The sequence below is a fragment of the Tachypleus tridentatus genome, chromosome 13, assembly GCF_004210375.1.
Source record: "Tachypleus tridentatus isolate NWPU-2018 chromosome 13, ASM421037v1, whole genome shotgun sequence".
Lineage (NCBI taxonomy): Eukaryota > Metazoa > Arthropoda > Merostomata > Xiphosura > Limulidae > Tachypleus > Tachypleus tridentatus.
This window is the reverse complement of record NC_134837.1, coordinates 222,462,939-222,477,456: the sequence shown is the minus strand read 5'-3', so window position 1 is coordinate 222,477,456 and position 14,518 is coordinate 222,462,939. Positions and strand designations below refer to the sequence as shown.

The window sequence follows — 14,518 nt, the reverse complement described above, 5'->3', positions numbered from 1 at the left end:
TAGTAGTAATTCTGAGATAGATCAAAAATAGCATATTAGAAATAATTAGAGAAAAAGTGAATAAAATTAGTATAAGATACAAACATTGTGAAACTGTTCCTCTTATATTGTATAAAACTATATTTCATAAATGTAGAATTAAATGTTGATAGTTAAATTTAACCCTTTTGCTAGGGGCTCAGTTTAATATACAAGTTCAGCAAAACATTTGCCATGTTAAGTATTTGCACTATAACTTTTGAAACAAGATGTTTCTTCACAAAATTTGGTAAACTTTTAGTAAAGATTACAAGTACATTGTATACAAAAAATCAGATTTTTGTAATGAAACATTTTTATTTGTGAAAACAGAGTTTCGTTGCTAGCCTGAGTGCAAAGTGATTTAATGTTATCATTAAAAACTTATTCTTTGTCCCCAAAAATCTCAAATATTATTTGTGTAATCTCTAAAACCTCCTAAATACATTTCAAACATGTTTCCAGTAGGACTATATATTTTATGTTATTTTCTGTACCTTAACTACATGGGGTCTGTCACTTGAACAACCTCATAACCATGAGAAAAAAAATATTAATACATGCTTTTTTCATGCTAGAATGAATATATATCATAACATGAAAATACAAATGTCTAATCTAAGTGCCATACATTTACATATATTTATTATTTTTTATTATATTGACCTTCCAATATCTAGTTAACATTATGTAGCTTGCATTATCTCGTAATATATCTAGTTACATATCTAGTAATATAAAACTGACTTTTTTTTTTTCTCAAAGTGCCTATAAAGAACATTCACACCAACATATGTTTGATACCTTTCACTATATGCTGGTCTAGCTTATCTTTGGTTAGCATGTGGTTAGAATTACTAATAAGGAGTGGAATTCTCAGGAACTAGTATAACCCAATAACACATGTTGATTAAAATGGAGATTGCCCCTACCTTAAACTTATACTTTGATGTTAAACAATTTTCAGAATATTTAGTTCATTTACTTCATCTCCAGAAAGATTTCATATGTTTTGTTAATATATGAGGGAGTATGATGTTTTTTCTTTGTGAGTACTATGTGAAACAGAGTAGTAACAGCAGTACCATAAATCCCCTTGTATACTGTGTTGTATCACAGATATGCATGATGACCCACATCACACCCCAGAGTCATTTCAGCCTCACTGCTCAACATATATGGGTTTCTTGTTCTCTAGCCCCAGTGGTTATGACTCAATTGGTGAGAATTCTCCATGGTCTTCCACATCAGCAGCTGGTAAGTGGCCAGTTTCCTGTGCTCTGTATGATGAGTGGGGGAGACCTAGAGAATATGCCAAGATCTCCATCCATTTCCTTTTTCCATAAAGGTATTTTACTCAAGACAGTGTAATGGGTGACCAGAAAACCCTATTTTTAACAGCTGGCAAACATCAGCCAGAGAAGTAGGCAGAATCTCTGCTTTGGTACTGGCTTTTTTCATTACAGTCTATTGACAGAGTATGATCTGGATTTAACAAGTGATAAATATAAATATAGAAATACTATGAAGAAACCTCTTATGGTCTTGTGGAACACCCTATATCACTGAGCACTTGTTGAATCAGGGCAGATGGTATGAATGATTTCTGTTATACTAGCTTGAGCAAAAGTTTGGGTAACCAAAGTCATCAAAGAGATTCATGTTGATTAAAAAATGCAAGAAAACTGGACTGAATGACAACTATAAGCATAAGTCTAAATCTTTATGGAAATAAGACAGTTACATGGATCGTACAGTTGGCAATAAACAGGTGAGCTATAGTCAACATAAGAGCATTGATAAAAATATCAACATTTGGTGAAAAACAAATAGAGATACGTGGAAGGTCATAAACCTGATGAGAAGTGACACAATAAAAAGCTTACAGCTATCCACCTTCAAAGAGGTATAAGGTAGATATATCTTGAAGGGTAAAAAGAGATGAAACCCAATTACTGAAGGGATGAAAAAGATAGTGATTGGAACCCTACAAAAGAATGGATGTGGCAAGCAACAAAAAGCTTGGAGAAAATACAGAAATCTGTACAGCATCAAAGAGAAGTGACACAGTATCAACAGAGAATGAAGGACAACACAGGGTATGTGCTGTTATAAAGAATATGAGAGAAAACCATGGCACAGACATCTGAACTACAGCAACCACAGGCAAGAAAGGAGAGGACATGTTTTCAGGGAGAGATGATACAAACAAATTGTTAGATGTTTGAGTGTTCCTGATAAGAGGACAGAGAATCCTTGTGAGATTTCAGTTAGGCAAAAAGGAGTATGATGAGGTCTGTAAATTATAAATTAAGAGAGGATGATAAAAAAGACTGGGGAAGAAATTATCCTGCGGTTCTCCTGTGACACTGTGATAGGTGGAAGATTGCAGAAGTGCCACCTGATAGCATGTGAGAGAACAAACACATAATGGTAGTACACACTTAAGACAGAAGAGGATGTTATAATGTAGGGTAGGCAAAGGAGAGGCCATCAGGGATAGGATGGTATATGATAAAATAATATGCCTTAAAGAGATATACACCAAACAAATCTTACACATGAAGATGAAAGATGTTGCTTCTGAGTTAAAGATTAACAGATGAGATTGTATTAGAAAGGATGGTATGTTGGAAAGAGAAATGTGAAGGCATGAACAATTGAACAAAAAGGTAGATTACCAAAATCAAGGTTGAGATCACCAATAAGAGGAAACCAACAGATTATGCAATTGGAGTAAATATCTGAGGGAGAGATAGGCCTATAGAAAAGAAGGCACCAAACCTGGCTGAGAATACAGAAAGCCAGATCTGAGGTACAGGAGACCAGAAAATGAAGACTAGTTTTAAGGAATGTGGTAAAGGTAATTATGAGTAGTTGTAAGTTGACAGTAGATCAATGGAGGACATGTAAGAGGAAGAATTCTTCCATTTGTTAAAAAGTTTCAATGAAAAATTCAGCCTGCAAAATGTCTGAAGGAACCTGGATCATTATAATTTATAACCCTTACCCAAATGGATTGTTTGTTTGTTTTTCAATTTCACACAAAGCCACTCGAGGGCTATCTGCACTAGCCATCCATAATTTTGCAGTGTAAGACTAGAGGGAAGGCAGCTAGTCATCACCACCCACCGCCAACTCTTGGGCTACTCTTTTACCAACAAATAGTGGGATTGACCATAACATTATAATGCCCCACAGCTGGGAGGGCAAGCATGTTTGGTGCGACCGGGATTCAAACCCATGACCATCAGATTACGAGTCGAACGCCTTAACACGCTTGGCCATGCCGGGCCCTACCCAAATGGAATGGGCACAAAAAGGGATCTAAAGTTCAGAAACAGGGAAACCTAGAGTGTGTGTTTCTATGGTAGTTAACATGAAACAAGACAGCAGACCTCATCAAAGGAAGCAGAACTAACTGTTCCAAAACAAGGAGAAAGAATTGTGTGGATGCCTGATGGAAGACATGATAAGCAGAAAATGTCCTTGCACAAACAAACAGCTCAAAGTTATACTATCTGTCATAGATACATACCATCCTTAGAGACAGAAGTATCCATAAACAGAACTACAGAACTAAACTGGGAGGAGATAAGGAAACACCATTGGTGGTGCCAGAGAATTCAAGCTGCCAAACAAAATACTTCTGAAAAGAAAGACAGAGGTGGATTTGTGATATTGATGGAACTCTAAAAAGTGCCATTGGTCATGCAAAATTTACTGCAGGAGATGCACATGGGTGCAGCTAAATAGAAGGGTAGAAGAAAGAAAATACATGGTGAAAAATGTAGTTAGTAGGTGAACGGCAGAAGATTGGGTACAGACAAGGGAGTTATCAGGTGAATATGAATTAGTGTCAGGACAAGGAAGAACTGGTTAAGAAATATGACAGGCCAACCTTGGTGACTGGAGTCATGAAGAAGAAGGGAAGTTGGGAGGATTATGCAAGAAAACAGGTGAAGTGAAGCCTGTTATCAAAATAGAAGAAACTGCAGATCAAGAAAGTAAAGAAGTCAAGAAAAGACCCACTTTATGTTAATATAGGGAACTAATGCTATATCAAACAAAAAAGCATTAAACTGGAAATATGATTCAGTAGGATGAGTAGGATAAAAGATCATGAGGATTGGATGATAGGGATGTGGAGAAATGTGTGTGAAATAGGCCTGGGTCATCCATAGACCATACTAAATGACCAATAGAAAAAAGAATTTACAATCCTATACTATGTAACAACCAAGAACATTAGAAGTAAGAGAGGTCAAAACTGGATGCCAGTCTCCAATCTTTAAGCCAAAACAGAAAATTCAGAAAGGGACTATGAATCCTCACAATGGGTTCTCTGATAATTTCAACAACACCCAAAGATATCATAGGCAAGCAAGATTAGATGGGAGGTGAAAGGAAAGCAGTTGGGACCAAGAAAGGGAGGGGAGAAAAAACACCTGGTTACTACTGGTAATTAAGAATAAATAGAAAAGAGACACCATGGAAGGGTAATAAATTCACAAAGACAGCAAAAGTGAGCTTTAGAAAAGGAAATCACAGGCAATGAGAACTTGCATAGCTGGACCAACTCCAACTGATACCAGATCCATCAGGAATGTACATCCAGCCTGAGGGACAAAATCCAATTAGAGATATATAGTTGTGACCTGATGGAGTATTCAATCAAAACCTGGTAGCATCTAGAATTGTACATCAGGTCAACAGTGGGAAAATCATGCCAAGAAGCATTACAGATAAGCAGCAATCTCTGTTGGCTTTACTCATGCTAATCCATGAGTATACAATCCAGAAAAAAAAAAATGTATGGAGCAAAAAACCACTAAAGAGAACTACTAGCAGTCCTATGAAATGCCACCATCTTTCTGGTGTGCATAACCTAATCCTGTGATGTTAATTTTTAGGTACAGATGACAACTGAACATATGCAACCAACACCTGGTAGCATCTGGCATTATACAATAGGTCAGTGGCAGGAAGGGCTACAACATAATCAACACCAAACATGGTTATGGGATGAATAATGCATATTTTCAAAAGAAAATAGTATAAGTGGTCAAGCACCACAAAACACTAGACAAAAAGATCCCTGAAGTAGTAAAAAAGTTGGAAAAGAAACCTTTCACACTTCCAAAACATGAATATTTAGAAGAATGGAAAAGAAAAACTATAACTTTAGTAAAAACCAGCATGTCTGTGCAGTACTATTGCTGACTAGAAGTTACTAATGAGTATAAATGTGAAGAAGGTGCTGGTTATGGTATGTATGGTGTCACAATCCTATTGATGGAGAGTTGTTGCATGATCATTTGCACATGAATATGCATATGAGAGGTTAAAGGCTAGAGACAAGCACTGAAAATTTGCACTGAGAGGCCAGCACTAATTGAGAAGAGCTATTTTGTGAGGGGAGGTAAGATACAGTACCAGAAATAAATAATTATATCAAAATTAGTTACTCTAAACAAGAAATTAGTATTAAATTTTGAAAGTTTTTGAGTTTTTACTCTCACATAGAAATTAAGAGGTTTGAGGAGAATCTACAGGAATTGGCTATAACTTACTTGAAACTTGACAGGAAGGTTAAATTGTCACTCAAAACAAGGAATATAAACTTTTATAAACTGTTGTTTCACTATGAATTTCATAGGTAATTATCACAAATAATGTCACAGTCAAATACTTAAACAACTTCTTTATGATGTTTTTTAGTGCTGAAACAATTAAGGTTTTTAATATGAAAATACAGGATTGTTTGTGGGAACAGGTAAACTGTAGTATGCTATAATGACTGTCAGACAAAATTAATATGAAACTTTAAAACTTGTGGCAAGCACATGTTAGTCCTAGTTCTAACAATTACATGCTTCAAAACAAAATATTTACCTTTTGATCCTCCTGTGAGCCTAAAACCCATTATAGAACGAATCACCCCAAATATTTCAACTGTAAGTAAGGTATGAACTTTTCCTGTGTTAGGATCTGGTCTAAGTAGTTCAAGAATTTTTCCTCGGGAAACGGCAATTTCTTGCTGTTTGGTTCCCGAGAAATTTCCATGAACAGCATGAGTAATTCCTGTGGCCCTCTGTAGAGTTAAATTATACAAGAACATGGTAGTGCAATGCCTCACAGCTCATCAAAATTATTCTTTCCACTGAAAAGCACAATAATATCTGAAAAAATGCAACAAACACAATCAATATAACACATTAACAAAATAATATATAATTATATTCTGAGATTGAAGACAATACTTGAATATCACTTGTTATTATTCTATTACAGTTTCAAAATTTAATCCACATTTTAGGCAACGTAACACTTCAATTTCCCTTCAAGTACTCATGATAACAATATAAATAAGCTATAAAATAATTTTCTTGCTAACTAGTGCAAAAGATTAACTTGTTTTAACTTCCTTTACCAGCTTTAACTGATAAAATGATTGTAATGATACTGTGCTAATTTTGATAACAGGTGATAAAGTCACAGTCTAAGTTAAAATTATGGTAACAGAAGTGAAATGAAGCTTCTTCACTGCACTGTTGTGGACTCTTGCCTCAACCTTTCAAAATATATTTTTTTTAATTTGTATAATGTATGATAATATGAACAGGTAATAATCACTTTTATTATTCATACATAATTAATTATCAACATAATGAACCTCAAACTATTCTTAGTTACAATATAAATTTCTGATGTAAGTAAAACTTCCCTAAATATGAAGTTAATTTTTAAGTGGCTGCTTAGTGTTGTTTGATACTAAAATTGAATTTTTAATTATATTTATTAATAGTGTATAAAAAAAATACTTCAATTAACAATTATCTTTGAATGATCACAAATAGTTCTTAGGCAAAAGTTATGTAATTTTGTTTCTTACACTAATATTTCAAAGTGCAGGGTGTTCAGAAAGTCACTGTGCAGTTTTGTAATCATACACATATATAAGTGCACAGTGACTTTCCAAACACCCTTTATCTTCTTTCTACTTAACAAAACATTTTAATTGTATGAATACACTATTACCAAAACCATAATAATCATTACAAAGATATTTTGTATCATGAAATGCACCTCCATCGAAACTACTGACAGTTATATCTAGTTAAATAATTTTTTTTTAAAGAGATGGGGTTACAATCAAAAACAACCTGTAGTCATTACGTTATTAAATGCACAGCAGCTTATATGGTTAGTTGTTTTTTTTTAACATAATGATAAAGTAAAAGAAAAACAGTAAAGAAACTGTTGGAGGGTAAGTAAAAATAATAGCTCATGATATGTAAATTTCCTACCATGACCATATCATATGAGACACATCTGCCTGCATTGTATTATATACATACATTTCAATATAAATGACCAACTTCAAAGTATTAATTTACATTTCTTTTAACTTAGAACTCTGAACAGTCTAACACATTACTAGTATAAAAGTATTAACTTTTTTAAACTAGTTACTTCTGAACAATTCTATTACATGTAATACTATATGGAATTGTGGAAAGTTACATCCCTATTTGGGTAGTTAAAAGAGAATGAAACTTCAACAATAATTCTAATTTTGAACCCATAGGTAGCAGAATGGTTGATGTTCAACACTATTTAGTAATTTTCACAAGCACAGATAATATACATATGAATCTACACTTGATTGTTAATCTAGATCAACAGCAGTAAAGGACAAACTAGGTGCATGAAAATAAGTATAAGAACCACTATTCAAAAGATAAAGCTCTTGTACAAATTTTTGGAGAGAGACATATAATTCCAGGCCCATATTATAAAAATGATGCCAAAAATCTTCATTTCATAATAAATATTGCAACAAGGATCCTTGGATTAATGTAGAAACTTTTTACAGAACCCTGAAGAAATAGATCAAAAATGGATTGCCTGATAGTGAAGAGGCAAAAAGAGCACAGTGTGCATGATAAACAAACGTTAGCCTGAAAACAATGACGCTCATTTAACATTTGGTGAGGAGGTGGTTAGAAAAATACCAGTAACAATTCAGCTAAATTAAAAAGATATGATTTGTGGATTAATATTTGTTCACAAACAAGTTCAAAAAAATTGCAGTGTTTGAAATAATGTAAATGTTAACAAGTTTTTTTTTGCAAATGAATTTGATTTGTACACCAACCAGAGCTTCATTAATGACAAAAATTGTTTCACTTTTGTTTATCAAAACTTGTTAGACTGGCTGCCCCTTCCACACTTTGACCAAAAAAATACAGTTATCATTTCTCCAAAAACATCACTCGTCAAAAGCAATGAATAAAATCAAGATCTTGCATCAGATGAGTGTGTGATGAAATTTTGGAATTTTCTATGGAAAGGTAATTCAGCATGTTTTAGTCTCTTAATTTCTTTTATATATATATATCAGTTCCAGCAGTTTTTTTTAAACAAAAAAGCACTGTATATATATATATATATTTTATATCTTTACTACAAAGAGCAGACACCATCCCACAACTGTCTGGAAATATCTCTCCTTACCTGCATATCTTTAGATAGTTTTGTCCTGTGAGACTGGAGAACAGAGATTAAGATTGATAGATGATCTATCCCCACTGCAATGTGGGTTCAATTTCTGTCGTAACCTCCAAACATCAGGGCACATTTTATATCCAACATAAAAGCCTGTACTTTGGGGTTCTTTTAATTTATATAACATCTTCAACTTGATTTTGTGTGGGCTTGTTCTTTTTCATTAAAATATCATACATTGCAGGTTTGGATTTCCTGCTTTTATTTTGCTTGACTGTTTATATGTAAACACATAGGTTCAAGAAGTCTTGATAAAAAATGAAGTAGAAACCCTATAACTCAAGCACTTTTAAAAGGCAGACCTTTCTTTTTCAGGAGCAAACTGGAAGTCTTATGTACATTAGAGCATAGAGTGTTTAGAGTGTTTTTTAAATGTTTTTCAAATTATTAATTTGGAGATAAAGGGATTTTGGTACTTTCTGGTAGACTGTTTAATGTTATGGTATTTTCTTTGTGACAAAAAGGAATACTATTAGAAACATTTTTTGGTGTTATTGGTAGAAAGATGTTTTTTGTCTTGTTTTTAATTTAATTTTTTTAGTTCTTTTTCTTCCTCCAAAGGGTTGTATAGATAATAATATTGGGAAATTTCTTTCTCTAAAATATTGACAGAATTTTGACAATGTTTTAGTTACATTCATGAGTTCTAGGAGGATCTGTTTCCATTTGCTGTAGAAGTTCTTATCATGTGCTCCTATTGTTATCGGTGCTTTTAATGTCAGAAATTCAGGTACGTTTCTGTTTTTTATGTTACGTACTAGCAACTTGTTATGTTGATAATGTTCTGTGCATTTCTTAGTGAGTTTTCTAAGTTTCTGAAAAAGTTGTTTTCTGTTGTAAATGAGTGGTTCATTGCTTGGTTCATGTTGAATGTTGACAGGTATGGGTGTAAGGGAAGGAAAAGGAAAGTATCTTTTTCACAGTGTGTTGTGCATTGAAGATCGTTCTGAGAATTTATACTAACAGATGAAAGACTACTGTATTCCAAAGAAGGTAGTTTTACAAGCAATTGGTTGACTGGTAAAGACTGTAGTGTGGAATATGTGGGGTTTATACTGGTAGTGATTTGCTGTGGTTTTGGAGATAAGAGAGTGGAAGGGTTTGTGAGTAAACCAGAAAGAACAACAAAAACATAAGAAAACCAAATGTTACTAGTTGTGGAATGTGATGTTTTGGGAGATGTGTGATTTGTGTTTAGTCCTCTAGCAGAACTTGATGGATCACTGAATGAAAATGAATGAGTTTTGAATTGCGTAGATTGAGTGATATGGGTGTCATGTAAGATTTGATAGCTTCTGAGATAGGAAGAGTAGAAAGACTATTAGAAGTAGGAATAGGAGATGATTGGGGTAGCTTTGAAGATGAAGACAAGAGTGGGAGAACACTGTGAGAAACAAAGTATTTGAAGTTTGAGAAAAAATGTCAGAGTTGAAGGTCCATCAAAGAATATTGAAGTTTGATAAAGGCCAAGTCTGTATAACTGTTTGTAATTCAAAAATGTCACTGAAGAAGTTGAGTATATATATATATATATATATATATATATACATACATAACATCAATCTGAAACTTTCTACATACTGTTAAATGTTAAATGATGAACCAATACTTTATTCAAGCAATGAAAAAAATACTGAAGGTTCAAGTAACGTTATTTCATTTTACAACAGTAACTGAACTACACCACAAATGATACATCAACAGTTATGCAAGCAAAGTTGCCAGAACTTTCACTTTTAAAATATCTTAAATGCTTGTAACATATCAACTAAATAAACTTCTTGCATTAAACTTAAAATGAACAGTTATATTTCACTAATATAAATGGAGGTTAAATAAATATAATTTTTAAAACAAATTTCTATAAAGAATGAGCTGACCGAAACAATATTATCCTAAAAGTGTTGTAAAACATTTTTTTGACATTTATACCCTTTTGGTTTAGTTAGAATACCCATGAAACAGTTTTAACTATTTTTGCAACAATCTTACTTGATACTTTTTATAGAAGTCTGTATTTTTAGCACTTATAAGATTCACTCCCATTAATTTAATTTGTACCTATGAAACTTAAACACAATAAATAGATTTTTATTTTTGCAGTATTTCATTTTTTTGCTTTCAGGTGGTAAGTATAATAAAATATCTTTTTACATATGCAACCTGTTATTACAATTACAAAAACAATTGTACATAGTCAAAAGTTTGTTTTTCCAATTACAAATTTAAATTTCATTTATGATATACTTTAGCAAAACATGCCAACAAAAGACACATTTTCATTAGCTATCTCTTTTGAACTCTGTAAATAATAAAATACTTTGCTTAACTTGAAACAAAACACATCTGTGGAACACTTTTGCAGGTTACCACAATTTTTACAAATTGTATTATCAAAAAATGAGAATTAAACCCATTAGCAACAAGGTACATTTTCATTACTGTAGGTTTGTGACCAAACTTTAAAATCTAACATGGTTTTCTAGCAACATGAAACAAGAATATTAGTCAAAAGTTTATTACTAAGAGCTGAAGATACAACATTATACACTTTTTTGTCTTCCATTATTATCACTCCATTCCAAACATTCCAATAATTTTCACTATCCTCTAATCACAAAATTTAGGCACACCACATTCTGAATGAGATACTATTGCCAAAGTAGCTTTCACTGTTTTAATATGAATGACTGACTTGACACCAAAGAATCCTAACATTTTTCTTCATTGCTGTAAACTAGTTTCACCAATTGTTTCCCAGTGAAAGTATTTTAATGCTTTCTTTAGAAATGCATGAGGTGACCTGTATTTTTCTGCAATCTTTATAGTATTCTGAACAATTCAGGTAGTTTAACATCTTCAAATAATTTGAGTTAGCAAGTATCTTATCCATTTCTTAAACTTCTTTCTCATTTTATCACTGCTTACTTTTACATTCAATGTCAGGTTTTGCATATTTACTTTTAAAATTTTCTTCACATTGTTTTCTTTTTATTCTTATCCCATTTTTGTTGTTACTAATAACTTTCACTAGCCTCTGTCTTATTTGCATTCTCACTACATTCTGAATGAAGACTAAGACTGCAGTGGTTTTATATATTTATTGTCATTTACCCCTTACATCTGTTACACTGCTGATGCAGTACTCTTTTATAGCTAAGATTTTTTATAAGAGTACATGAACCACTATAAATTGACATATCCAACTCTGGTGCCACTTTAAAACTTGTTGACTCATTTCCCAGGGAGAAAAGTGTTCTTCAACTGAAAGATCATTTTAGTTGTCTAGTGACCAATTGGCAGTATATTGATGGTATATCAGTGCAAGAGGTTATCAATATAAAAAGCTTTTTTGAATGTAATCATTTTTTGATTCAATAGGTTAGGTCATATTTTCATATTATATGATATAAAATCAATAGAAATTTCTTTTAGATTGACAAATAATATTGCAGCACCATCCCATCCCATATGCCTCTAAGGAATGAAAGTATTGTAAAGTGTTCAGCAAATCCTTTGTTTATAAATTTGTTCCATATCTAACGAGTACTAATTTGGGGGAAAAAAAAAATGGACAAAAAATATCATTTAATAACATGCTTTATGTGCACAGCAAGGTACTGATTAAAATTTAAAATTTAATATAAATGAAAAACTAAGGATGGTTTAATAGCTGGTAAAGCATTAGAAACCAATAAATCTATAATATGTGATACTGATCGATACAAAACACTATTTTTACATACTTCTGATGTTGAATTTGGCATGGGTAAATGAAAATAAACTGAAAAAAAAAATGATTTTCATAATGAAATTTAATACTTAGAAATTTACTTCACCTATCTTTCAATCTAAAGTATATAGGACCATACAAATAAAGCACTTAAGAGATTGGTGTTAACCACAAAGTTTTTGAGTTCTTTTTAACCCATTGCAAACCATTTTTAACCAATGCAAGATACATTTCATACACATTGCAACAAATGCTGTAAATCTGAAAGTAGAAAATAAACAACTTTCCCAAATTCCAAAAAAATAGAAACTCTAGATGTCTAGAAACTATGTCAAAACTACACAGAATGTTATCTGCACTTTGTTACTGAAATGGAAAATAAAATTAATAGTTTTTCCCATGCAATTGGAATTTTCAGTGTGCATATACATATAAAAGGAAGACTTTCCAAATCATCATAACAAACCTTTAAAAATGCACAAACTGCAACACAAATAAAACTGACTAGTGCTCAGCTAGCATGTGTATATGCTTTATGTAGTCAACTTTCCATGTTAATAACCAATACAATAATTAACTTATATTATTAAACTACAACTAATTTTGGTACTTTATTACTGTTTTTTAATAAATGGTAACTAAAGTTTACAACATTAAAAATTATCACTTTTCATAATCTTTTCACTAAGGATAAAATGCAATTTATTATTTTAGAATCAGGATATTAACTATAAATTAAGCATAACTTTCTTTATCCTAAGCTTTAGATATCTAATACAAAATCCTTTAATCAGTATGCACTACATACAATTCAGTTACTCAATACAAAATACAAATAACTTCATCATAATCTAGAACTGACCAACACATTCAACACTCACACTAATTGTTTTATTCTACTCCATACAAAGTTAAGCTACGGTGTTTTGCAGCAACTAAATACCCAGCAACTCCAAAAAAATTTAAATAATAATGAGTTATAACAATAAATTCTACTGATAATTTTTTTAAAAATTGTATCATCACAGTTTTATTGGTGGTGAAACTTATAAGAAAAATGTTTTTAAAAAATTTAGATTACCTATAAATTAGACAAATCTAAATTACCATATGGGAAGTTTATCAACATTTATGATCATGAAATTATAGTCCATTGGGTACCTAGTATTTTCAGAATAGTTCCCAGCAGTTTGTAACAAATATACGTGCTGACAGACACTATATGAAAATAATCAGATTTTTCTAATACAAAAGATTTATCAAGGTATTACCATTGAGTTTGAACACAAATAAACATCGTAATTTACTATTACTAATTCATTGTTTAAAGTTCAAGACCAAGCAACGTGATCAGTCTATCAGTGTGCGAATTTTTGGGCTGCTGCTAGGTGTCTAGCCATTACGTAATTGTTTACCAATGTGCGACTGGTTGGCCTGTATACCACTAGTACATATCATATAATATAGTTTAAATTTTAACTGACGATAACAGTATAAATTTAAGAGTGAGACTCAGCTAAACGTTCCAATCAACTTTCAGTTTACAATTTATACTTTGGTTAAATATGTACTGAATTACAATATTAACAAAAAACGTGATAAGACACGAGTCGACAAGTGTGAGTTAAGAAATAAGAATTACATTTTTTTCCTTTCAAAACACTTTCACATTGTAACGCACCACAACGATACCATTATTTCAGTGACTTTAATTTCAAGCATTGTAAGAAAATAAACGTAAAAAAATATATCTAAAAAATTTAATAACTTTCTATATCAACCTATGAAAGAAATAATACAAACATATTTCGATTACCTAAGATTTATTTTCGGTAAAAGTCGATCAGTGTCCACAAACTTAATATGACATTGTTTTCGAACTCAAGCGGTTCTCTCTTATTGACACGTTTTATCAAAAAATGGTGAATGTTCTTAATATTAAAAAAAATGTAACATTAAATTATTGAATTAATCACGATTTTAACTATAAAATTTAAATTCGTTGACAGATTACACCTACTAATGAAAATATCATTATACAATAACTATTACAAACAATCTAGTTTGTAACAAAAAGTGAAAATTAAACCATTATTGCAAATTCAGAAAATAAGTCGCAAGTACGTTTCAAGTGAATTTTAATTAAGCTGTATTAATTTTGCTCTTTCTATACGCAAAATGTAACTGATAAACTAA

At 31.8% G+C, this 14,518-nt stretch overlaps 1 protein-coding gene across 1 annotated transcript in view; it reads right to left on the bottom strand.

The window, feature by feature from the left end:
* LOC143237044 (splicing factor 3B subunit 3-like) overlaps positions 1–14,246 on the bottom strand; it is a 112,810-nt gene extending 98,564 nt beyond the window's left edge. The window contains 2 exon segments of the mRNA XM_076475878.1: positions 5,914–6,200; positions 14,139–14,246. Of these exon segments, the coding sequence (XP_076331993.1) occupies positions 5,914–6,139 (226 nt within the window). The 5' untranslated portion in view covers positions 6,140–6,200; positions 14,139–14,246.
* Positions 14,247–14,518: the final 272 nt, after the last annotated feature.